Here is a 10,998-nt window from a genome sequence, read left to right as displayed (position 1 = left end):
TCTGGTGGTTTTAAGTTTCTCTGTGGTAGTTTTGTGTCACTTTTGTTTTGTGTGTCTTTGTGGTGGTTTTATGTCTCTTTTGTTTTGAGTGTCTTTGTGGTGGTTTCAGGAACATCAGGTTCTTCATCCAGACTTGGACGGTTCATGGTCCGGCTTCTCAGGGCATGTCACTGTCTCGGCCCATCATGTTTTGAACAAACTGACCGGTGAAACAGCAGCAGATGATGAAGGTAAAATAAATAAATCAAGTCTGAATGGAAAAAGAAAAAGGATTCCTGTTCATACAGAGGACACTGATATCTTTCTGCTCTTTTTACTCAATAATAGCTTTTATTGAATTTCAAAAACGAATATTTTCTCTTTACAACAAACATGAAATCTTTGCTGTGATGACAGAAAGCAACACTACAAGTTGTCTTTTCCTAAACAGAAGGTTTGGTGCTAACAGCCCTCAGTGTAAAGACACTATTATTCATAGAAACAGGGATGTCATCTGGACAAAGAACGACAAATTCAAAAATAGAGGATATTTCTAAAGTGGCACTTAAAATCTTTTCCTACAGACTGCCCTCTACTGGTCAGATCTCGCATTTACATTCCTGCTTTATACTTGCTTTCACATAATTTACATAGATTTATATATCTCAACAAGCCACGAGTAAATACTACTTTCTTTGCAACAACAAAAAATGACAGAAATAATAAAACAGAAAACAAAGTCTCAAGTGGAATAATTTCTGTAGATACATCATACTCTTCATCTTCTCAAAGTGACCTGAAGCTGCTCAGGGCAAAACATTTATTCCCTTTAAATCATTGTCTTTGAGGTTTGAGTTTAAAAATGTCTGCCGTGCTGGCGGCAGGAGGAGGAGGAGAAGGAGGACAAAAGTAGTTCTTTCAGAGCTCAGTGCAAAGTCAGATTATTAAATGTGTTTCTGAAGAAGCCACAGATGTTTGTAATGTTTAAAGAAACCGCTGAGAGAGAGAGAGAACAGAGGAACCAGGGAGTCCTCAGACCTCCCAGCTCTGTTTCCCTGCTGACATCCTGAACCTGGAGCTCCTGGCCCAGGTTTCACCGAGTTGTTGTAAAAACACTAAATTGTGAACTTGTTTTTCTGCACTGACATCACACCGAGCTACTGAAGACACATGTCGTCCACCTGTCTGCCGCCATCACAGGCAGCAGCAAACACACAGGTTTACTGGTCGCCCCTGAACGCAACCCGCTGCAGCGTGACAGCATCCAGCCTGACGCCGTCACCATGGAGACGTGAATAAATCCTGTCTGGGCCACATGGCTGTTATACGAGATGTGTGTTGAGTTTAGACGAATGAATTGGATACTGTGATGGAGGTCTCAGGCAGGATCCCAGGACCAGGACTCTGCTGCATCACAGTTCTTCATTAATTCTGTCAGTGTTACCATCGGTTACTTTGTTTTGTGATCAATAAGATTACCGTTTGATCGGTTTAGTAACAACTCCTCACAAAAATACTATAGGATAGGATTCTGCTTCTGGACCAGTTCTGGACCCTTCAGAGTGAGAGAGGAAATCATTCCTGCTGATGACCGTGACCTCACAGTAACTCTGGAACTCTCCTGGATGTTAAACAATCTGATTGGTCTAAAGCTATATGCTGTGACATCATGGCAGCCACAGCCTTTCCGCCTCTGGATCAGGACTGGATTCTCTGTCCTGAATACTGGAGATAAACAAACATTCGTTCATCAGCAGGAACATCAGGATCTTCATCCAGAGGTTCATGGTCCGGTTTTTCAGGGCGCGTCACTGTCTCGGACTAAGGTTGGATAAAGGAGTTTTACGGGTCTGTCGGTTCAGAGAAACCTTAAGGTCTCCAGTCCAATCACCACTCTGGCTCTGAGGGACCTGACCGGTCTGACAGTTGAAAAACTAAATTCATTTGTGGCAAAAAGTCAAACAGACTTGATCTGAGCGCAGACAAACACTAACATTAGCTAACGTCACATTAACCGCTGAGAACTTTTTCCAAACTCTTGTTCTCCGTCTCTTCCAGTGTTTGGTTCTAACTTAGCCTAGCTTAGCACAAAGTTGGGGCGCAAGGGGAAACTGCTAGCATAGCTCCATCTGTAGAGAACAACCACCTTCTAACATGTTTGAGTGGAGAATCATGTGGTCTTAGCAGGAGTTAGCAACTAGTTTGTGCTCAGCTAGGCTAACCATTCCTGGCCCTCTCTTTGGACCTACAGAGATGAAAGTAATATTATTAAAACATCTTTTTAAGACTTGGATTAAATACAGTTTGTCCCTCTTCTTCCAGTTAAAAGTGTCTGGTCCATTATTTTTCATCAACATCACGGCGGGTCCGTAAAGTCCTCAAAATGATGGAGCAGGAAGTCATTTAAACATTTCTGAACTAACAAATATCATCCCTGTGCTGCGACATTTAGCTTCTGTTGGATCACATCCTGGTGGGCTGACAGGGGGGCTTCACCATTGCACATCCCTACTGCATTTCCCAGAAACCACCTCTCCTGTTACCTGTAGGCCGTTTTCACACCTGGAGGTACTCTGATACGGTGTGTCAGACGTTAAAGGACCGGAGACTTTCTGTCGCCTGATCACTCGGGGTTCACTCTGGTGAACTCAGCTGGTTGTTGGTGTGAAAATGCCCTGAACAGATGTCAGCTGAGGTAAAGAAGTGGATTATGGGAAAAGTGGTATAGGAATAGGGGGCGGGTCTGAGCGAACTAACCTATGGTCTACAGTCACCATCCTTCGGTAAGGATGGACTCACAGCTCTTGTCTCCAAACTTTAGCGGCCACCGCACCTGCACCAGACCACAATCACCCAAACCGTCATGAAGTCAGCTGTTCGCAGTGTCACACAGCAGTTCATACAGGTACAGGTAAGTCCAGGTACAGTTACCCTCCTGTACAGGTACGCTCGGGTACAGGTACGCTCCTGCACAGGTACAGGTACGCTCCTGCACAGGTACAATCGGGTACAGGTACGCTCCTGTACAGGTACAATCGGGTACAGGTACGCTCCTGTACAGGTACGCTCGGGTACAGGTACGCTCGAGTACAGGTACGCTCGGGTACAGGTACCCTCCTGTACAGGTACAATCGGATACAGGTACGTTCGGGTACAAGTACCCTCCTGTACAGGTACAATCGGGTACAGGTACCCTCCTGTACAGGTACAATTGGATACAGGTACGCTCGGATACAGGTACGCTCCTGTACAGGTACGCTCGGATACAGGTACGCTCGGGTACAGGTACCCTCCTGTACAGGTACAATCGGATACAGGTACTCTCCTGTACAGGTACGCTCTAGTACAGGTACGTTCGGGTACAGGTACCCTCCTGTACAGGTACAATTGGATACAGGTACGCTCGGGTACAGGTACGCTCCTGTACAGGTACGCTCGGATACAGGTACGCTCCTGTACAGGTACGCTCGGGTACAGGTACCCTCCTGTACAGGTACAATCGGATACAGGTACGCTCCTGTACAGGTACGCTCTAGTACAGGTACGTTCGGGTACAGGTGTGTCAACACATCATCACAGCTACACAGAGAACATCATTAGAAATGCAGGTTAAGTCACAAAAGTCAAAGATTGTGGTTACAGATGAGATGAGATGAGGCTTTCAGGTTTAAACAACAAACAAGTCTTTCTGTGATGTCATAATTAGGACCACGCCCCCTTCAGCTCGATCTCTTATTGGCTATCAGAGCCTTTTCCACAGCTTGGAAAACAAGAACAAATTTAAAGAATAAAGTCATAATATTGAGAAAACAACAGTCTGTTCTGTGCTTTAAAGGACTTCAGTGGTTCTGAATCTAAACCAGTGTTTTACTTTATGCCCTAAATCCTGTTTTACAGCCCTTTGTCTCCTGTTTAGACATGTTTAACTGAGGATTTTTGGCATTTCCCTGTTTTTTTCCTTATTTATAATTCATCTCAGGTCTTAATACATCTTTAAAAAAGTCAAGTTGTTTGGAGCTTTACAGTGTGATTCTGCCGCTGACAACACAGTTTAGTACAGTTAGCAGTTAGCATCAATCCCAAAATGTCATTTAGTATCAGAACACAGATCTGTGTTGGAGGCATGTTGGTGGTGTTGGAGGGGTATTGGAGGTGTGTTAGAGGCGTGTTGGTGGCATATTGGCGGCATGTTGGAGGCATGTTGGAGGTATGTTGGAGGCGTGTCGGTGGTATGTTGGAGGTATGTTGGTGGCGTGTTGGAGGTGTATTGGAGGTGTATTGGAGGTGTGTTGGAGGTGTGTTTGTAGTGTGTTGGAGGCGTGTTGGTGGAATGTTGGAGGTATGTTGGTGGTGTATTGGAGGCGTGTTGGTGGTATGTTGGAGGTATGTTGGTGGCGTGTTGGAGGTGTATTGGAGGTGTATTGGAGGTGTATTGGAGGCGTGTTGGAGGTGAGTTTGTAGTGTGTTGGAGGCGTGTTGGTGGTATGTTGGAGGTATGTTGGTGGTGTATTGGAGGTGTGTTGGTGGTATGTTGGAGGTATGTTGGTGGCGTGTTGGAGGTGTATTGGAGGCGTGTTGGTGGTATGTTGGAGGTATGTTGGTGGTGTATTGGAGGTGTGTTGGTGGTATGTTGGAGGTATGTTGGTGGCGTGTTGGAGGTGTATTGGAGGCGTGTTGGAGGTGTATTGGAGGTGTATTGGAGGCGTGTTGGTGGTATGTTGGAGGTATGTTGGTGGCGTGTTGGAGGTGTATTGGAGGTGTATTGGAGGCGTGTTGGAGATGTGTTTGTAGTGTGTTGGAGAAGTGTTGGTGGTATGTTGGAGGTATGTTGGTGGTGTATTGGAGGCGTGTTGGTGGTATGTTGGAGGTATGTTGGTGGCGTGCTGGAGGTGTGTTGGTAGTGTGTTGGAGGCGTGTTGGAGGTGTGTTGGTTTCACTGTCAAAGATTTCCAGGTGGTACGTGCTTCAGTGCAGTAAGCTGCGGTCACATGACTTCAGGTTGAAAGTGATGAACATGGATTCTAACGTCACTTTGATCTTGTTAAATAAAACTCTGTGTGTAAAACAGTAGTACAAACATATTCAGCCAATCAGACGACAGTAAAGGCAGAGTGAACACAGTTGTACCTGAACGCCTTGTTCACAGCAGACACATCACCTGACTGCAGAAGTTAAAACATTGTGTTGGAGCAGTTATGCCCCCCTGTGGACTGAAGATGAATTTGCTTTTATCCCCTAACATGTTTTACAGCAGAAACTTCATACTGGATTTTATGTTCTGATGGTTTACTGACAGGAAGGACAGCAGAAGCCACCGCCTTCCTACAGAAATAATAAACTCTCCGCTGTCTTTAATGTTGGAACATGTTCAGCTGATGTGAATGAACTCATCCCTTTCCTCCAATCAGAGTTCACAGTTTCTGACTCCGTCCAGCAGGGGGCCATGCTGCAGGTTTCAGCTGTGAACGAGGTGTGTGGCGTGGAGGGGCACTTCTATTCCATCTTTTAGGAGGTGTGTCTGAGGAGCAGTGTGGGGGCGGGGCTCCACTGGCCGTGGGGGTGGTGATGAGGCGCGGGGGAGCAGTCGCAGGAGCAGGGGGGGGCAGGCTTACCTAACACCCCACCAGAGTCCAGAGGGTACTCCAAGATGGAAGCCGGCGCCGCCAGAGCGTAGGGGTAGTCGTACGGCGACGCGTAAATCAGACCGGACTCGGGCCCCGCCCCAGGCATCAGAGCTGTTGGGTGAGGCGTCCCATTGGGCAGCACCGTCTGGATCTGACGAATCAGAGGCATGAGAGTGGGGCCAGTGGGGGCAGGTGTACGCAGGGTGGTGGGTGGAGCCAACACGGGGGCAGGGCCAGAGAGGAAACGAGGAGTCTGACAGGAGGCTGCAAGAGAGAAGGAGACGGCGGCTGGGGGGGGCAGGAGGAGGAGGACGAGGGGGAGAAAAACAAGGAGGAAGAAGAGGAGGAGGACAGTTAGCACAAAGTAAGGTGTGGTTGTTCTGCTTTCTGATTGGTCAGTGACTGGTCAGGCAGCCTCTGATTGGTCGGTATCTTACAGGGTTTGACATTAGCGTCTCTGTAGGTCCCGTTCAGGATGGCTAATTCCATCAGCTGCATCTTTTTCAGACTGTCCTCCCCCTCCGCCTGGAACACAGTACAGCCATCAAATACTACAACTGATGCTACTACTATAGAGTACTGTATGTGCATTACACACATAAGCTGCTGAACAATGTAAAATAGAGCTGTGTGCAGTAAATATGTGAGCACTTTAGCACTTTAATTGTTATCTTGGTGCAACAGGGCAACATGCAATAAACACACTAGCACCTTAGCAGATGCATGTTACACAAACTTCAGTTCAATGGAGCAATGTGCAACAACCACACTAGCACGTTAGCACTTTAATCCATTACATTTACATTACATTTATTCATTTAGCTGACGCTTTTATCCAAAGCGACTTACAATTGCTGTACATGTCAGAAGTCGCACGACTCTGTAGCAATTAGGTGTTAAGTATCTTGCTCAGGGACACAATTGTGGATGGGTCACAGTGGGGGAACCCGGGTCTCTCACACCAAAGGCAGGCATCTTATCCATTGTGCCATCACCACCACCACCCAATCCATGAAACTATGTTGTCAACAATGTATTTTTCTTCTGTGTTTATATTTTCCTCTTGTGAAGTACAACATTCTTGTGATGTTTGTTATGAAGCAACACTGCACTGTGCCCAAGCAGAATTTCCCCTTGGGGACAATAAAGTTAGCCTACCAGGTGGGTTCAGGTGGGAACAAGTAAGGTTAGAGTGGGTTTCGGTGGGTTCAAATGAGAGAGAGCTTCTGTAATGTAGTGAACTGAACCTACAGAAGGCTAGCTATTAGCATGCTAACCTCAGAGCCTTTACTTCTTCACCCCTCACTCTAACATGAAACCAGCTTCCTGTCAGGTCTGAACACATGACACACCGAGCATGTGATCAGGTCCTCTTCCCCTTTCCTCGCCTGGCAACAGAGTTTCCCTGGCTCGTCACTGGCCGGATGAAATCAAGGAAGTGAGAGTGGAGGAAGTGAGGATCAGCAGAATCACTGCACTTCAGAATCCTGTCTGACTGTCTGACACACAAAGTCTAAAGCCTCATGCAGACAAGATTCACATCACAGGAGGAAGTTGGTAAATGAATGTTTCCTCTTCTCCTTCATAATAAAAGCTCTTGTTCTGGACGCCTTTGGATGTTCTGACGCTGTACAAGTGTTTCGGGTCAGATTCATTAAAACCCTCTGAACCAGGGCTCAACAACCTGTTAGATATGAAGTGAGCTTTCCTATCGCTCTGCAAACTTTGTCACCCACAGTGTTGAGCTCTGCATTTCCATATCCTGTGTATTCAGCTGGTCCATCAGAGATAAATCCACTTCATGTCCATCAAAGCTGTCGTGTTAGATGGACAATGAGAACAGTAACACACAGTCACACTGGAACAAAAGTCACACTGTAACAACAGCCAGATAGTACCAACAGCCAGACGGTAACAACAGTCACACTGGAACAAAAGTCACACTGTAACAACAGCCAGACTGTGTGTTAAAGTCACATTGTAACAACGGCAAAACTGTAACACAAGTCACACTGTAGCACACAGTCAGACTGCAACACATGGCGAGGCTGTAGTACAGTCTGACTGTAACACACAGTCAAACTGTAAAAACAGCCAGACTGTAAAAACAGCCAGACTATAACACACAGTTACACTGTAACAACAGCCAGACTGTAACAACAACCAGTCTGTAACAACAGTCAGACTGTAACACACCGTCACACTGGAAAAACAGCCAGACTGTAACAATAGCCAGACTATAACACACAGTTACACTGTAACAACAACCAGACTGTAACAACAACCAGTCTGTAACAACAGCCAGACTGTAACACACAGTCAAACTGTAAAAACAGCCAGACTGTAAAAACAGCCAGACTATAACACACAGTTACACTGTAACAACAGCCAGACTGTAACAACAACCAGTCTGTAACAACAGTCAGACTGTAACAACAGTCAGACTGTAACACACCGTCACACTGGAAAAACAGCCAGACTGTAACAACAGCCAGACTATAACACACAGTTACACTGTAACAACAGCCAGACTGTAACAACAACCAGTCTGTAACAACAGTCAGACTGTAACAACAGTCAGACTGTAACACACCGTCACACTGGAAAAACAGCCAGACTGTAACAACAACCAGACTGTAACAACAGCCAGACTGTAACAACAGCCAGACTGTAACACACAGTCAAACTGTAAAAACAGCCAGACTGTAAAAACAGCCAGACTATAAAAACAGCCAGACTATAACACACAGTTACACTGTAACAACAGCCAGACTGTAACAACAGCCAGACTGTAACAACAGCCAGACTGTAACAACAGCCAGACTGTAACAACAGCCAGACTGTAACAACAGCCAGACTGTAACAACAGCCAGACTGTAAAAACAGCCAGACTATAACACACAGTTACACTGTAACAACAGCCAGACTGTAACAACAACCAGTCTGTAACAACAGTCAGACTGTAACAACAACCAGTCTGTAACAACAGTCAGACTGTAACAACAGTCAGACTGTAACACACCGTCACACTGGAAAAACAGCCAGACTGTAACAACAGCCAGACTGTAAAAACAGCCAGACTATAAAAACAGCCAGACTATAACACACAGTTACACTGTAACAACAGCCAGACTGTAACACACAGTCAAACTGTAAAAACAGCCAGACTGTAAAAACAGCCAGACTATAACACACAGTTACACTGTAACAACAGCCAGACTGTAACAACAGCCAGTCTGTAACAACAGTCAGACTGTAAGAACAGCCAGACTGTAACAACAGCCAGACTATAACACACAGTTACACTGTAACAACAGCCAGACTGTAACAACAACCAGTCTGTAACAACAGTCAGACTGTAACACACCGTCACACTGGAAAAACAGCCAGACTGTAACAACAGCCAGTCTGTAACAACAGTCATACTGTAACAACAGCCAGACTGTAACAACAACCAGACTGTAACAACAGCCAGACTGTAACACACAGCCAGACTGTAAAAACAGCCAGACTGTAACAACAGCCAGACTGTAACAACAGCCAGACTGTAACAACAGTCAGACTGTAACAACAATCAGACTGTAACAACAGTCAGTCTTGAACAACAATCAGACTGTAACAACAGCCAGACTGTAACACAGAGCCAGACTGCAACAACAGCCAGACTGTAACAACAGCCAGTCTGTAACAACAGCCAGACTGTAACAACAGCCAGACTGTAACAACAACAGTCTGTAACAACAGCCAGACTGTAACAACAGCCAGACTGTAACAACAGCTAGTCTGTAACAACAGTCAGTCTTGAACAACAAACAGACTGTAACAACAGTCAGTCTTGAACAACAATCAGACTGTAACAACAGTCAAAATGTAACACAGAGTCAGACTGCAACAACAGCCAGACTGTAACAACAACCAGTCTGTAACAACAGTCAGACTGTAACACACCGTCACACTGGAAAAACAGCCAGACTGTAACAACAGCTAGACTGTAACAACAGTCAGACTGTAACACACCGTCACACTGGAAAAACAGCCAGACTGTAACAACAGCTAGACTGTAACAACAGCTAGTCTGTAACAACAGTCAGTCTTGAACAACAATCAGACTGTAACAACAGTCAGTCTTGAACAACAATCAGACTGCAACAACAGCCAGACTGTAACAACAGCCAGTCTGTAACAACAGCCAGTCTGTAACAACAGCCAGACTGTAACAACAGCCAGTCTGTAACAACAGCCAGACTGTAACAACAGCCAGACTGTAACAACAGTCACACTGTAGTAGTTTTCTCTGGACCCCTGCCAAATCTGACCAGTGATGACATGTATAGCCGCATGTCGTCATTCCGCCGCTGGTTGTCGAGGTGGTGTCCAGCAAACGATGTGGGCTTTGTTGATCATTGGCAGACTTTCTGGGGAAGACCTGGTCTGACCCGGAGAGACGGCATCCATCCCACTTGGGAAGGAGCAGCTCTCATTTCTAGAAATCTGGCCAAGTTTATTAGTGGATCAAATCCATGACAACCCAGAGTTGAGACCAGGAGGCAGAGTCGCAGTTTAACACACTTCTCTGCCCTTCTTTTTCAGCAGTTATCCACCCAAAACCCTACGCAGAGTCTCAGTCTAACACACTTCTCTGCCCTTCTTTTTCAGCAGTTATCCACCCAAAACCCTACGCGGAGTCGCAGTCTAACACACTTCTCTGCTCCTCCATTTCAGGAGTTACTTAGTGAAAATCCTATAGTGACGGTGTCTGCCCCCCGACCATCGAAATTATTTAAAAAGGTAAACAGAAGAGGAGCTGTGCATAAAAACCTCATAAAAATTAAAACCACAAGAGCAATAGTGCAAACGAATAGGAGAGTTAAATGTGGACTCTTAAACATCAGATCTCTCTCTTCTAAAGGTGTACTAGTAAATGAACTAATATCAGATTATGATATTGATTTATTTGGTCTTACTGAAACCTGGCTGGGTGATGGAGAATATGTTAGCCTAAATGAATCCACCCCTCCCAGTCATATTAATACTCACATTCCTCGAGGCACAGGCCGAGGAGGTGGAGTTGCAGCTATCTTCGACTCTAGCCTACTAATCAGCTCTAAACCTAAACTAAACTATAACTCATTTGAAAGTCTTGTTCTTAGTCTTTCGCACCCAAGTTGGAAATCACTGCAACCAATTCTTTTTGTTATAGTGTACCGAGCACCTGGCCCGTACTCTGAATTCTTATCTGAATTAGCAGAGTTTTTGTCAACTTTAGTCCTTAAAACGGACAAAGTTATTATTGTAGGAGATTTTAATATTCATGTGGATGTTGAGAATGACAGCTTTAGTACTGCGTTTATCTCTCTGTTAGATTCCATTGGCTTCTCTCAGAGTGTTCATGAAC

The 10,998-nt window shown here is 45.4% G+C and overlaps 1 protein-coding gene across 3 annotated transcripts in view; it reads right to left on the bottom strand.

The window, feature by feature from the left end:
• Positions 1 to 310: 310 nt before the first annotated feature.
• Positions 311 to 10,998, bottom strand: part of LOC119911368 (protein quaking-B-like) — a 31,067-nt gene continuing 20,379 nt past the window's right edge. For all 3 annotated transcript variants that reach the window (XM_038730243.1, XM_038730244.1, XM_038730245.1), the window contains 2 exons: positions 6,041 to 6,128; positions 311 to 5,891 (listed from right to left, as the gene is read on the bottom strand). In XM_038730243.1, the coding sequence (XP_038586171.1) occupies positions 5,485 to 5,891; positions 6,041 to 6,128 (495 nt within the window). In that variant the 3' untranslated portion in view covers positions 311 to 5,484. The remainder of the gene's footprint in view (positions 5,892 to 6,040; positions 6,129 to 10,998) is intronic.

Source organism: Micropterus salmoides, unplaced genomic scaffold (assembly GCF_014851395.1).
Source record: "Micropterus salmoides isolate LMB-PRFRI ecotype aquatic unplaced genomic scaffold, ASM1485139v1 Ms_hic_scaffold_2, whole genome shotgun sequence".
Taxonomy (NCBI): Eukaryota; Metazoa; Chordata; class Actinopteri; order Centrarchiformes; family Centrarchidae; genus Micropterus; species Micropterus salmoides.
This window is presented reverse-complemented; position numbering and strand designations above follow the sequence as displayed.